General features: G+C 31.1%; 1 protein-coding gene across 1 annotated transcript; it reads right to left on the bottom strand.

The window, feature by feature from the left end:
• Positions 1-4,870: 4,870 nt before the first annotated feature.
• Positions 4,871-7,937, bottom strand: LOC101245664 (stearoyl-[acyl-carrier-protein] 9-desaturase 6, chloroplastic-like). Its single transcript, XM_004242013.5, has 2 exons — positions 7,288-7,937; positions 4,871-5,491 (listed from the first exon to the last, which is right to left on the bottom strand). Exons 1-2 carry the CDS (start codon positions 7,891-7,893, stop codon positions 4,934-4,936), a joined length of 1,164 nt encoding a protein of 387 aa, XP_004242061.1. The 5' UTR covers positions 7,894-7,937; the 3' UTR covers positions 4,871-4,933.
• Between the last annotated feature and the right edge of the window lie 8,521 nt (positions 7,938-16,458).

The raw sequence follows: 16,458 nt of genomic DNA, 5'->3' as shown, positions 1-16,458 counted from the left end.
AATTGTAATGTCTAGCTAGACAATGAAGGTTATATGAAAATCCTTGAAACAATCGAGGTGTCTGAAGCATATAAGAGTTTGAAAGAAAATTTTTCAATAAAACTTCAAGAATCCTTATATGGATTGAAATAGTCAAGAAAGAAAGGTATAAAAGAATGACCCTAATTGTCCTTGTATTTTTATGAAAAGGTTTTGGTAAGACAAAATTTTGTCTTGACCTACAGATTGATAATTTGATAAATGAAATATTTGTCTAACAGTGCACATACACTGAAAAGTTTTGATGCAATTTTTTTACATGGATAAATCGCATTCATTGAGTACCCCAATGATTATGAGATCACTTGACATAAATGATGATTCAGTTTGATCTCAAAAGAAGGATGATGAGTTTCTTGGTGATGAAACTCTATCTTGGTGCAATCAGGGCACTAGTGCATTTTACTAACAATATTTGACTAGATATTTATTTTGCAGTAAATTTACTGACAAGATTCAGTTTCTCCCCGATAAAAGAACATTGAAATGGTGTTGAGCACATGATTGAATATCCTCGAAGGACCATAGTTTTGGGTTTATTCTATTCCGAGGAATTCAAGACAAATTAATTGGTTACGCAGATGCAGAATATTTATCTGATCCGCATAAAGCTCTATCTCAAGCACGCTATGTGTTTGCATGTGGAGGCACAATAATATCCTAGCGATCAATGAAGCAAATGTTGCTATGCAGAAATAAAAGTCCTCCATGAAACAAGTCGAAAGTGCGTCTGGTTGAGATAAATGACACACCATATTCAAGAAACGTGTGGTTTTTCTTTAAAAAAGAATATACTAACCATAATGTACGAAGATTGGAGACATTATCACAAGAAATTAAGTGATGTTTTAATCAGGGGAGTATAATACGCGTTGCACTCTTTTTCCCTTGACCGAGGTTTTTTCCCACTGGGTTTTCCTGGCAAGGTTTTTAATGAGGCAACAAATAGTACGTATCAAAAGATATGTGCATTCTTTTTCTTTCACTAGAATTTTTTCACATAGGGTTTTTTCTAGTAAGGTTTTAACGAGGCATATTATTTATGGACATCCAAGGAGGAGTGTTATAAATCCATTGAATGAGTGGATAATCCATAAGGTAGGTACATGAACAACCATCCATATTCACTAAGTTCATGAACTTTTTTGAATAAGAATGTATCTAGTTATTATGATACTTAATATGGTGACTTTTGAGTGATTTCTCACTCTATAAATAGGATTGTTCATTCACCATTGTAGGATATACAGATGAGACTTACATACACTTGCATAAGAAGAATATTCCACTTCTTCTATCCACTTCTCTTGTCTTCTTCTCTTTATGATTATATTCTTATAAGCTTAGTTTTATAACAAAAATTATAAGAAAAAAAACTAGATATAGATGCAAAGTTGCAAACAAAAACAAATTAATAATGACCCCACTTTCTTGAAACACGACATTTTGAAATTTATTAAAAATTAAAATAATAAATCACTATTAAAATTTTAAAATAGATTTTACAATTCGTAAATATTTTGAAAATAGTACTAAAAAAATAGGCTGATGCAATTTGTATGACACAACTTTCTTACTTTCTTGAAATAAATAAAATAAAAAATGCGGACCCCACTTTCTTGAAAACACTACATTTTAAAATATTGAAATTTATTAAAATTTAAAATAATAAATAATTTTACAGTTTTATCTCAAAACTGTGAACTGATATGAATTTTCTTCTTTTTTTAAAAAAAAAAATTCATAATTCAAATTATTTAATTTATAAATTTAAATTTAAACAAAAAAGTTCACGTGTTAGCACCATAAAAAATCTATCCATATATCTAAAAATATTGCAATCAATAAGAAAAACATAAAAAAAACTTAAATCATCAAAAGTTGAAAATAAAAAATAATACGTGTTGGACTCTTTTTTTAAAAAAATAGAAATTTTTGTTTTTCACTCTTCAGTTGCTTTTTAAAATGAAAAGTGTAAAAAGAAAATACGAAAGGTGAGATTTTAACATTTTTTTGGACTATTTTAAAAATAGAAAGGATCATATATGTCCTTATATTCACAAAATATAGTTATATTTTTCTTTTATCGTACTTTTTGATATATTTGTATTGTCATTCAATTTAAGGTACATATTTATAGGGGCGGATCTATATGTATGTGTTGGGGTGTCACGATACCCAACGATCTCGATTAAAATTTCATATATATATCTATATATACGCTTACACTCTGTGAATGAAGTGTCGATGGGTGTTGTTGGCAGAAGTAACAAATTTCTAGATCCGCAATATGGGTTTGATTCTCATTGTCAACATCAAATTTTTTGGATGGCTCTCGTATGAACAGGCTTCTCGGCTTTTTTTCTGTAATTAACTTTTAATTTTTTTTAATTTTCTCTTTCACTAATTATTGATCTCAAAGTATTATATTTCTATTCTTTATTAATTAATGACTATAGTCTTATGAGAGTCACATAAATATTACTATGAGTATATTTAAATTGTTTTTATGAAAAAAAAAACACAAATTTTTAAAAAAATGATGAATATTATTATGTTAGAGGTCATTGAATTTTATGGTTCTTCCGATCTTCACAGTCATGGTAAGTAAGAAAGTTGGATTGAAACAAATTTTGATTCTTTCTCTAGTATACATATATGTATGCAACAATACATAAATACAATGAAATATGAATATACTAAGTTTAACACTATTAGATGATTTATCCAAATTTGATTTGTCAATATGGAAAATTTATTTTTCCGAAAAGTTTTACAGAATAAGGCCTCTAAATTCAAAAATAAAAATTGAATTGTTTAGTTATTTCTAGATAAAATAAAATAAAAAATGCGGACCCACTTTCTTGAAAACATTACATTTTAAAATATTGAAATTTATTAAACTTTAAAATAATAAATAATTTTACAGTTTTATTTCAAAATTGTGAACTGATATGAATTTTATTCTGCTTTTTTAAAAAATTCGTAATTCAAATTATTTACTTATAAATTTAAATTTAAATAAAAAAGTACACGTGTTAGCACCATAAAAAATCTATCCATATATCTAAAAATATTGCAATCAATAAGAAAAACGTAAAAAAAAAACTTAAATCATCAAAAGTTGAAAATAAAAAATAATACGTGTTGGACTCTTTTCTTTAAAAAAAATAGAAATTTTTGTTTTTCACTCTTTAGTTACTTTTTAAAATGAAAAGTGTAAAAAGAAAATACGAAAGGTGAGATTTTAACGTTTTTTGGGCTATTTTTATAATAGCAAACTAATAACCTAAATTAAATGGAATAGTTAGGGTTTGATTTAATTGTGCTCCATAGCAAACATTAGCTAAAATTTGCCAGCGTCTCTCTCCCAAAAATCTCGCTCGCCACTCTCCATTCTCGCTCGCCTCTCTCGCTTTATACACAGAAGTGTATAATTTTGTTTTTGTTTTGTATAAAGCGAGAGAAAATTGTATATACACATGCAAAAATGTATATCTTCGTGTTATACACTTAATTATACAAATTACAAACATTTTTCTTCAAATATTGCGAGAAAAAGGCTAACGAATTATACAATTGTGAATTATACAATTGCAGTGAAATACAATTTTCTCTAGCTTTATACAACAGAAGTGTATATATTGTGTTTCTGTTTTTGGATAAAGCGAGAAAAACATATATCTTCTTGCTATACACTTATAATTATGCAATATACATACATTTTAATTCGATTCAACTGTATGCAAAACAAATTATACAATTGCAGCGAAATAGGCCAGCGATTTATACAATTTAGGCCAGCGAATTATACAATTGTATATGTATAGCAAATTATACAGTTTTATGTTTGCTATGGAGCGCAATTATGCAAAGTTTGCTATAACATACAAATATGAATTTTTTGTTTGCTATATGTGAAAGTTGCCCTAAAAAGTATAGCTACTCTGTAGTTTCCATGATTGTTATGCAATTTAATTTGGGCAGAAAACTTTAAAATCGGGTGCAATGAATTCTACTTAAAGAAAGGAGAATTGTTCAAATCTTATAATGAGATCGGATGCAATAAATCTTACTCAAAAAAAAGAAAGAATTATTCAAATCTTATAGTGAGACCGCTTTGTTCTTAATAAATTTATTAAAAATTAAATTTAACTGCAAGCAAAAATAAAAAAATATATAATTTTTATCGATAAATCTGGTGAGTACAATTTTGTTATTCTCTTTAATTCTTCTTTCAGAATGGATAACTTATATATGAGTATTAATTTTGATAAAAAAAATTAAGGTTTTCTTTGGGATTGGGTGTCCGTGTGTGTGTGTGGGGTTAAAAAAGACTTATTTATTTATTTTTTATTCTTTGGGGGTGGGGGGGAGGAGGTGGGTGGTAAAAAAAATTATTTAATATTTTTACATTTTGATTGGAATTGGATTGGGGTAGGGAGGGTGCTGGGGGGTAGGGGAAGGGGAATGAGTGAAATAATTTTTAAAAAATAAACTTTTTTAATGAAAAAACAAACTAATTTTTTTGAACGGGGCTAGGGAGGGTGGACTGATTAAAAAAAATAAATTTAAAAGATTTTATTTTCAAGTTTTTAATAAAATCTCTATTATAACATGGATATCTATATTTATCTATATTATTCATTGGATAACTAATTTTTACCTCTTTAAAATGTGAGTCGAGTTGAGTATTTTATCTTTTTTATTTTAATTCCTTTTCGATCGATTCATATTTGACTTGATTCGCTTGTTTGCCACTATGATTAAAAAGTAGTCTCTTTGCCTCTTCCGTCGCAAGCATATTCGCTTTATGTTCGGCTGGTGGTAGTTAAATTAACTACGAACAAGTTTTAATTTTACATAAGTATTTATTACAAATTAATATATACATTTAAACACAAACCTGCTTATTAAAAATCCAACTAAGCTTCACCGGATGTGAGTCTAATATATTATTTCGATTTTCAAACCTCTTAATCTTACTTGGAAGTTTGCACACAAAATCCTGTGCACGTCTGGCCTCCCCCGTTGTCAAGCCTTCAAGTTTTTCCAATTTCCATCTTGTTATGAAAAATTCTAATATTTCAACATAATCACGAGATGTGTAAACCCCTTGCTTTTGGATAATTGCTGAAAAGTGCTTAAATATATTTGGATCTTGTCCATCATACATGAGGTGCAGTGGCATTGTGATTCTCTTCTTCATCATATAGGCAATGGCTATCATAGTTGTGTTTGGGTCTATTTCAAGTAATTTTTCAATAATTTTTGTGTAGGCATTCTCATGACGCTTCTCATCTGCTGCAATGGTTCCACATATACGCGCTAGCATGGGGTCTCCGCCCTCTATAGCTAGCTTAGCCATATTACCATGCGATAAAAATGTGGCTCGCTCTTGAAATGACGTGTACACAAAACCCATGTATGGATTATTCTCTACTCCGACGTCCTAAGATGCAAACGTGATTGACAACTTATATTTAGGGCTAAGATAATAAAAACACTTTTTATTTATAGAAAAATAAGTATAGGTAATTTACTAACTCTATCAAATGATTTGAGTAGATTGACATATCACATATCCATTAAGAAGATAATCAATGGTATAGGTATTTTACTAACTCTATCAAATGATGTGATGAAAAATTATTTGAAAAATAAGTATATAACGTTGAGGGTAAAATATTCAAAAAAAAAGAATTATTGTGTTTTTCTTTTATATATCAAAAGTGACAAAGTAAAAATAAAAATCTATTTTGAAAATAAATTACAAATAAAAGTGATCGAATTGAATATTGTTTTGGAACAAAAGGCTAGTAAATTGAACATTTAATTAATGTTATTTACTTCTTTTAGGAGTAGTGCAATATAAGGGTGTACAAACTCAATAGAAAATCAAATCAAATTGAAAAAAAAATTGACTAACGGTTTGGTTTGGTTTGACTTGATCTGGTATTAAAAAAAATTCAATTAGACTTGGGTTGATTTGGTTTCAACTAAAAAAAGTCAACTCAAAATCAAATCAATCCGACATTATACATATTATTTTTAAAATTTATTTTATACATAAAAGTATTTAGGCATAATACATATATTGGATCCTAACTTGACTTAAAATTTTATCTTTGACCTCTAACTTTCATAATGCACAAACAGACACTTTAACTATCCAACTTTTAAGTAAATAAACACATGAGTCCCACATGACACAATACACGTAGGACACCACGTAGGATAAAAAATGACATGTAGGACATTAGTGTCTATTTGTTCAACTTTATACAAGTTTAAGTGTCTATTTGTGCACATTCAAAGTTAAAGGACATAAATTAATTTGAAGCCAAGTTAAATGACATATTTATGTATTATGCCAAATATTTACTTTGATGTAATTTCTAAATATTACTTGTACATTTTCATAATTTTTATTTTTTAACATATTTTTTAAAGCTTTTAAAGAGACTTAAAATTTTGAATGGTCCAATAAATATTATGGTCCATAGATATTATAACTATGATAAGGCTCAATTCGAAATCAAATCAATGTTATGCTAACAAAATAAATTAATTCAATAGTAAAAATGACAATAATGTTGAATATTTGTTCTTAATTAGTTTTACATTGATTTAGACATTTAAATACATAATCTAATTTTATTTTTTCTTTTATGTTTAATCATCATGAAACTAATCATTATTAACTTATTTTAGCATAATTTAGTACTTTTAAATTATGATCATATTAATTATGACTTTACATTATTTGTTTTATTTGATGATTTCATTATTATTTTTATTGAAATATTTTAGTGTCATAACGCATTTTATATTTTGTGTTATTTTCTTAAAAAAACACCTTAGATAGTTATATTTTGGTTGGACCAAAGAAATATATGGAGCATAAGTTAATTACTACTTTACCGAAAAATTCAAAAACCTAAAAAATCGAGGTATATTTGTATGGTTTGATTTAAAAATACGACACAATGGTTTTGATTGGTATTGAAAAACTCGAACCAACCCGAGGTTGAAAAGTCCAAAAAAAATCTCAATTTTATTAGTTTGATTTGGTTTATAAATTTAAAATTTTACATGAATAATTTGATTTGATTTTGAAAAACTCAAACCAACCAGATCATGTGCGTCCCAGTGAAATATATTTATTGAATTGTTTAGGTTATATTATGTTATATATAGGTCATCTTAACAAAATAATTTTGTACAAATGTTGAGGGCAAAACTTACAATTCCAGCTCCAATTGAGTATTGTAGTGTTTTCTCGACCATCAACATATCCACTCTCCCTGAAAGATAAAGATAAGTTCGTAGCAGATCACCATGTCGATTTTCCTCAGCGGACCATGCCCGAGTCCAAATTGCCCATGGACATGGGCTCGATCCAGTCTCGTCGCGTACTCCATCAAATGTATTAATTGCGGTCTGATAAGTAGGCAAAGCATCCTCAGTTAGCATATTACCCACAAGCATAACAAAGTACTCATCCGAAAGCCCTAAAACTCGTTGCCTTAGGGCCCGAACTTCTTCCTCGAAATGTTCGGGCCCTTGAGATGGGTCAGGGAGAAACTCAATGGGCTGCCAACATTTCTCTATGGGCTTGCGGAAGGGGAGGATGTTTTCGAAAACCCAAGGTTCTAATGACTTAAAGATTTCCAATTTTTCTGGTGGCATTGAGTGAGTAACCTGGTGACGAGATGTGGTTGAAGCCACCGCGTTGGGCGGAGATAACCTCTGCGTTGAGGTAGTTTTGCCACGGAGCATGGTGGTTGTAGGGGGAGGTGAGTTCCATACAATCGATGGAATATTGAATTGGGAGAAATTTGTAGTCTGCATGACTAATACAAAGTTTATTAGATGAGTGGCCTAAATTTTTTACGAAGAAATCTTATTTATATAGTTTATTTAGCCACTAGCTAACCTAAGTCCTAATTCATAAATGACACAGAAAAAAAAGCTTAGCTACTTTATAGTTTCTATGATTTTTTTTTTATATTTTGAGGATGTGATTTTCTAGTGCTTTTGTATTAAGCTTCCTTAAAATTCAAGATAGGAAGGGAATCTACTCTAGATTTTATCTTTTAGGGATGTGTAAAATGTGACTAAAAAATGGCCCAATAAGAAACTGTCAGATCGATAAAAAAAATTCACAAACAGCTAGTAGGCCTCCTTAATTATACTTTGACTATTTACATATTTTTTTAGCTATAATATAAATGATTTGTATGTTTCAACCTATTTATAATTAACTATTTAAAAAATATATTTAATTATGCCTAACTAATTGTGCATTAATTGGGGAATGTCTTAAATAAAGGTAATTTAGTATAATTACTTACTACGAGAAAATTGTGAGTTATATGTGAATCTTTTTTGAGAATTTATATGAAAATTTACAGAAAAATACGTTTCATGCATAATTTCATACTAATCCCTATATAATTTATAATTTCTGTATAGTGAATTAATTAAGATACAGTACCACAATAAGACTTCTTCCTTATGAGGACTATTCACGGTTTTTCTTTAATCAAAGCTTATTTTATATCAGAACAGAAACAATCAATTTATTTAGAGTTTGTAGCTTGAACAACGATAAGTAAATATAAGAATCTATTCATTACGTGTATGAAATTGAGTGTTTTTCTATTATTGTATCATTTTGTATATGTTACTATTTGTGTTGTTTATTAAATAGTTTTGTTTATTAAATAGTTCTTATACAATCCGATATAAATTTTAATCAACTAAGTGTATGAAATTGAGTAATTTGACTTGTATCAATTTGTATATATTACTATGTGATTTGTATATTAGATAGATTTTATAAAAGTCTTTATATTTAAGTCAAAAAGTTAGAATAATTTAATAATTTTCCATTACTTCTAACAATTTTTATATATTCAGTTTGTTTTGTATATTAGATAGTTTTTATACAAGTCGTTATATATATTGAGTCAACAAGTGGTATATTCTCTACAATCATTAATTTATGCTTATGTTATTAATTTCTATTTTTGAATACATGTTTTAATCTTTGTTGTTTGTATTTATACTTTTTTCCATTATGTTGAAATATGTTAGTCAAGAGTTTTATGTAATCATTAAACTATTGGTGTCATGTAGATTATAATTCTTTAACTTTTAAAATAAATGATTTTAATGTTTTCAATGGCTAAAAGACAATGGGGTGTCCAAGAATAGACTTTTGAGTGTTCAAAGTTATGGTGATTCCACACTACCTTAGAGTTTTAGTTATTCAACTTTCTATCTTATCAAGACATTCAATCGATTAGTGACACTTAATAAATAAAGGAATGTAGTGGGATGGTAAGTATTGACTCAACCTTAATCAAAAGTTTGCTTTCAAATGGTTGATTAGAGTCAATGAATTACTCCTTAAAGAAGGATGAATCCATAATAATGAATATTAAGTAAATAATTATATCCTTATAGATATTAGATTAAAGTCGCAAAGATTAAAGTTTTAACCAAATTGATTGAAACATAAACAACAAAATATGTCTTTTGGATATCAAAGTTGTGTTATCGACTGCGAATGATTTTGAATAAGGGACTTGCCTAGACATCATTTAATCCAAATTATGAGTGAAATACATTGTTTCCTTGAACTCCAAGAGATGTTCTTAAAAATATTAATTAACTTATCAAGTACATAACTAATTATACAAGATTTATGATATTTATATTTTATATGTAGAGGTCTATAATAGGAGAAAAACTATCACAATTGATGAATAAAATGTTTGTACCAATTTTTTTAAAATACAAATATAGTATAGACGATGAAAAAATTATATATTTTTTCTAAAGACTTTGGTGATGAGTAACTACAATAAAATGATAAATTAATAACAAAATACATAAAAATTTAGAATCAAATCTTTTTGGTTTTAAGATTAAAAAAATTCATTTCATCTTTGGATAAAACATTCTTGACAATTTATTGTAGGGCTGTACTCACTCAAAAACACTTAAATTATCAAAAGTTCATAAATACATTATTGACATAGTTCACCACTGCGCGAAGCGCAATCAATTTTCTTAGTAATATATAATTAAGTAGTAAAAGTTAGCTTAGTTACATAATTTTTTCAAATTAAAATTTCACTCTTTCTAGTTTCTAATTAATGCAACAATTTTGGAAAGTCACTTAACTATGAAATATTTTCCTCAAATGTCATTCAACTAAGGGTTTTTCTCACAGAAAATCACTCAACTTTCATTTCAACTTTAATTCACTCAATTATGAATATTTTCACATACAAAGTCATTCAAGTATTGATTCTTAGAAATTCACACAACCAATTTAAATTATATTTTAATTAAATTTTGTTAAAATAAAATATATTTTATAAAACTATTTTTTTAAAAAAAAAATAACGTGGTGGCACAGTTGTTTACTTGCGTCGTTCTTGTATGAATTGGTGGCACCGATGCCGGAACGAGACTTTTATGTATGAAAATGGAAGCATTTCGTAGTTTATTTCTTAAGTTGGATTTATTTCCTTATACTCAATCGGTCAAACCTACAAGTACATGTGGAATTAACTCACCCCCAACTTATGTTATCCTCTTGATGAAAATCCTAGTTAGGGTGTCCCTCGTGATGGTTGATCGGATATAGCCGATGATTCCATTCAGAGTTGTGGTAAGATCATGTTTTCAGATCGTCATTGGTCTCAATCTTCCATTTATAGTCTCTGATTTTTCTTTGAAGACTTAACATATACTTCAATAACTAGAAGTGCATAATTAGATGTGAGAACATCTTTGTTGTATTTCTTTTCTCTTCAGTTCTGTTCTGACATTCCTTTGGGAGTCTCGTATGTGTTATATCGTTCGGCTTACACACAAATTGAATTTCCAAGATGTGTACTATCATGACCTCAAATTTTAGATCGTGACAATAGTAGAGGAATCTTAAAAAATGGATGAAGTATTTAAGATGTTTTATCAACTTATGACCATTTTTATCAATGTGAGTTGTGGTACACTGGTGAGAATGCTTCACCCTTAACCAGAGGCCTTGAGTTCGAGCCCTGGGCATGAAGAATATTCTGTTGGGAGTGTCACCCCCGAATGAGCCCTGCAGTGCGCGATTCGAATTTAGTTAGAGCTCCAGTATGGGATCCAGACACCGGGTGAGAAACCAAAAAAAACGGAGACCATTTTAAGCTGATTTGAAAATAAAACATTTGTTTGCGATGTGAGGCCGAAAAGGATCAACATTTTGTTCTTTGATTTTACATTTGGATATGTTGAAATTGGTTTAGGGTTCTGCTTTTAATTATTAATGTTTGGATAGCTTGTATGAATTATGCGGTCATTTTATAATATCATATCATGCACCAACAATTTAAAATATAAGCTTACAATTTTATAAAGAAAAAATCAATACGAAGTAGAATTACTATTAAAACGATAATGAAGTGTAAAATAATATTATTAGCTAATAAATATAAATAAGGTAACATAAGAAACAAATAAATCAACAACAAAGCGATCAAATTAAATCATTTGTTATATAAAAATAAGAAAAAGATACAAAACGAACATATAGTAAGAATAATTCAAACAAGTTGTAAGGGGGAATCACATAAAAGAATGCAACCAAGGCATGGGTTTAAGGAAATTAAATTTGAAGTAAGAGTTAAAAGGGTCAAAAATATACCTAAATTATTTTAATTTTTTGAGTTTTACGTATGAATTATTGAGAGTATTAGTTTCCTACTTGATCTATCAGTCAATATAGCGAAACACATTTGAGACCTCACTAACTTCACCAACGTATGTAAAATAATCTCTATTTTGTTAAAAATCCATCCACATGACACTTAACGTGAAGAAATAATTTCATCATATCAAATCTAAATAAATTAATATTAGGTTAAAGGTTAAAATTATCACCATATTCTTCACCTATTTAGACGTAGTCGATCTTGTCTTTGTCGTGAACTCGTGGTATTGATACCTCGGCTTGAAAAGGGAAAAATTTAGAATTTAAAATAAATCAATTAAAAATATATTTTTAAAAATAATTTATCAAAAAATAAAGAGATTATATATATGACTGGTGGACGAAGATTTTATGGTCAAATGTGCCTAGAAGCATTTCTAGACAAACATTTGGTCTAGTCAATGTCTAGGTGTGTTTCGCTAATTTGATAAGTTTAGGTGTTTACCTATCAAAACCACTCGTTAACTCTCCTTAAATAAATATCTCAACCTACTAACTATGATTGATTTAGAGCCTGTTTGGCTCAACTTAAAAGCTGATCAAACTGACTTAAAAGCTGATTTTTGACTTAGAGCCTGTTTGGCTCAGCTTAAAAGCTGGTCAAACTGACTTAAAAACTGGTTTTTGACTTATTTAGCTGTTTGGCAGTCCTCAAAATAACTTATTTTAAGTTAAAAAAAAACTTATTTTAAGCCAAAAGTTAAAAGCTGGGGTAGGGGTGCTTTTTTTCCCTAGCTTATAAGCTGTTTTAAGTTGACCACATTTTTACCTTTTTATCCTTAATATTTTTATACAATCTCCAAATTACCCACATAACCCTAACCCTAATATTTTCACGTGTGGATTATAGACAATTACTATTACTATTACTGATGAATGAAAATAACATAAATCTTAAATTTTTCAAGTGATCTATTCAAATTATATATTATTAAAATGTAAAATAAGTTGCACATATAATTTAAATAAAAATTTATATTTCTCTTATAAATAATTTGTGATAGTAAAGAAATATATGAATGATAGACTATTATTATTACTTATGGATGAAACTAAAATAAAATCTTAAATCGTTCTTTGATCTATTCAAATTATATATCTTTAAAATTTATAATAAGTTTATATTTCTCTTATAAATAATTTGTGATGAGAAAGAAATATGTGAATGATAGCAAAATATAATTATTTATGGCTGTAAAATATAAATTTATTAACTTTTATTACGTTAACAACTTTTAAGGGTATTTCAGACATTTGATTTAAAAAGCTATTTATCAGCACTTATTTGACAAACACATCAACAACTTTTTTTTAACTTCAGCACTTTTATCCAAACGCATAACAGAAGCATTTCTAGACAAACATTTGGTCTAGTGAACGTCTAGGTGTGTTTCGCTAATCTGATAAGTTTGGGTGTTTGCCTATCAACACCTCTCGATTTGGCAACATTTTTTATAAAAAGAAAATGCTTCTTTCAAGATTAAAAGGCATCCAATCCATGGACTCTATTCGCAAACACAACTTCCATTATAATCTAGAAAACCAACTTCTTACAGATCTTAACCTCATCCTCAAACAAGAGGAAGAATATTGGAAACTTAAATCTCGTGTCCAGTGGTTGGTTGATGGTGATGCCAATACTCGCTTTTTCCATTTATCTACTGTTAAATGCCACCGCCGCAATCGTATCCTAGGCATACAAAATTCAGTTGGGCAATGGACTTTCGACCATCACCAAATCAATCACACTATTGTTAACCACTTTACCCACATCTATACCATCCAACTCACTCACTCTACCCGTCCATCGCCCCCTCTTCTCTTTTGGGCCTCACTTGCAAACAACAGTCACATCTAATGAGACCCCTCTCTAACGTTGAGATAATTCGAGCAATTCAATCCTTTAAACCCCTCAAAGCTCCGAGACGTTTCCACCCCGTTTTATTATTAAAATATTGGCATTCCACACAAGACATTGTTATTCGTCTATGTAAAGACGTCTTCTCTACATCCACACTTCCAGCATACCTCAACGAGACTAATATTACAGTAATCCCTAAGGTTAAATCACCCAAACACATTACTCAATATCGCCCTATTGGACTTTGTAATACTGTTTATAAAACCATTACCAAAAATCATTGCCCACCGTATTCGCCCTATCTCCCTTCCCTGATTAACCCTTCACAAAGCAGTTTCCTTCCTGGACGGAAAGCAGCTGACAATGTCATCATTGTCCAAGAAGCTCTTCATTCCTTTTCGGAAGAAAAGGGCAGCATAGAGGTTATGATGCTAACACTCGACTTGGATAAAACTTTTGATTGGCTTGAGTGGTCATTTATACACTCTTCCCTTCTCCATTTGAATTTTCCCCAGCCTCTTATCAAACTAATTATGGCCTACATTACTACTTCTTTTATTTCTATTCTTATTAATGGTACCTCCACCACTTTCTTCAAGCCTTCGTGCGGTATCTGTCAAGGAGATCCCTTGTCCCTGTATCTATTGATTATCTGTATGGAATCACTTTCATGTTCCATTAAGCATGCTGGCTGCATCAAATCTTGACAACCGGTTAAGTTAAGCCGTACCTCTCCCACTTACTCTTTGCCTATGACCTTGTATTATTTTCCCGAGCTACAACTGTGAATGCCACCACTATAGTTAACATTTTTAATCATCTCAAACACGTATCTGGCCAACATATTAATTTCTCTAAATCTAAAATTATTTTTTTTCGCAACATTGACCCTACCCAACGACATGCCCTTTCTTCATAATTAAATATCAAATCTTTGGATTATTTTGGGAAGTATTTGGGTTTTATCATGCCTAGCTTACATCCACGCTCATCCAATTACCAATCATCCTTGATCGCATGAACGCTCGCCTCCAAGGTTGGAATAGTACTACTCTTACACGAGCAGGACACACCACTCTTATTAAATCCACGCTCTCTGCTATCCCTGCATACGGTATGCAGCTTAATATCCTACCTACCCCAAAGCACTCGGTTGATCTTTGGATTCCTCAACTGCTTGCAAAAAGTTATGCCATCCTTAGTCAATTTCACTGGCAGCTGTTTCGTACACCCCACTCACTTTGATCCCCAATTTTGCACGGTAAATACGCCTCCTCTACCTGTCTTACTTCCACCCTCTCCCTCCCATTCCCTCAAAACCGCATCACTCTTACTTTTGGAGAAGTCTTACCAAAACCAACTTTTTAATTCGCTCGGGTACAACCTGGAACATTGCTAATGGTCATCACATACTCCTTTGGGGTGACAAATGGATACAACCTCACCTTTCCTTGCGCGAATTAATATTGGGACCTCTTTTACGCTATGAATTTGACCTACCCCTCTCTTCTATCCTCCCTAATAAGGTATGGTGCTTTGATTGCTGTTCTTTTGAGTTTCCCCCCCTCTATTACTTCTCTTATACTTGGCACTATATCCCACCCCACAGCCACTACCGACCATACTTACTTGCTCCTCTCTACCTCCGAAAATTTGACTGCAGCTACCGCTTACCAGCTCTATCTCAAACATTATACTCTTGTTTCTACCTTTCCGAATATCAATTGGATTTGGTCCCTTCCGATACTCCCTAGACTCAAAACCTTCCTCAGGCTCCTCCTTCATTCTCGACTTCCTACCCGATCCCTCCTTATTACCCGTCGACTACTCCCTAGCGCCTTATGCCCTTCTCTGTCGCACTACTGATGAAGACATTCTTCATATCTTCCTTCATTTCCCTCCGACAAAACATCTTTGGACTTACTTTAGAATACACCCGCCTACTGCAGATCACCTTTCCTGGTTCAAACAAGCATGCACTACGACAAATTCCTCCCTGATCACCCCTTCATTTGGCGTCCCGTTTGCTACCCTCATCCAGTATATTTTTTGGCATTTATGGCTCAATCGCAACCATAATGTCTTCCACAACCACCTTGACTTTGTATCCCCATCCAAACTCCTCTTCCAAGTCACTGAATTTACCGTCTTGGCCACTCCCGTCGCCCATACAGCCACCCATCCCTCCAGGTTGCCTACTAGCTGGTCACCTCCGCCGTTGCACTCATTTAAATTAAATATTGATGGCGCCGTGGACCTCGAAACTGCTGTTGGAGGCGCTGCAGGTGTCTTCCGCAATATTTCTGCTGATTGGATGCTTGGATACACCCAACTGTGAAATGAGGTCTTAGTCCTAAATCACACCCCAAAAGCTAGTTCAAAAGGAGGAGGATTGCCCAACCCTTATAAGGAGTCCGCCCATTTCATTAACCATCGATGTAGGACTTTTGTCATTCTTTACCACCTCACCTTACGCCCAGTGCTTAACATCTGGTGCGTGGTCAATTTTGATTTTGGGGGTCCTAACATAGGGTGAGACGGACCCTGCTCTGATACCATGTGAAATGGGGTCTTAAGCCTAACTCACACCCAAAAGCTAGCTCAAAGGGAGAAGGATTGGCCAACCCTTATAAGGAGTCCACCCATCTCATTAACCACCGATGTAGTTTTTTTGTCATTCTTCAACACCAACCACTTCATCTGACTGAGGTGGTACATGCGGAACTGCTTGGCCTATACCATGGACTACTCATTGCAAAATATCAGTGTAAGAACACAA

The sequence above is a fragment of the Solanum lycopersicum genome, chromosome 6 (genome assembly GCF_036512215.1).
Source record: "Solanum lycopersicum chromosome 6, SLM_r2.1".
In the NCBI taxonomy this organism is placed as follows: Eukaryota; Viridiplantae; Streptophyta; class Magnoliopsida; order Solanales; family Solanaceae; genus Solanum; species Solanum lycopersicum.
Note: the sequence above shows the minus strand (reverse complement) of the source record. Positions and strands in the feature narration are given on the sequence as shown.

What these genes read in the sequence shown, in the direction of transcription:
- LOC101245664 (XM_004242013.5), bottom strand. Translation starts at nt 7,893, where the DNA reads ATGCAGACTACAAATTTCTCCCAATTCAATATTCCATCGATTGTATGG. An exon ending in ACTCAATTGGAGCTGGAATT is followed by an intron (nt 5,492 to 7,287) that starts GTAAGTTTTGCC and finishes TTTGCATCTTAG; the next exon opens with GACGTCGGAGTAGAGAATAA.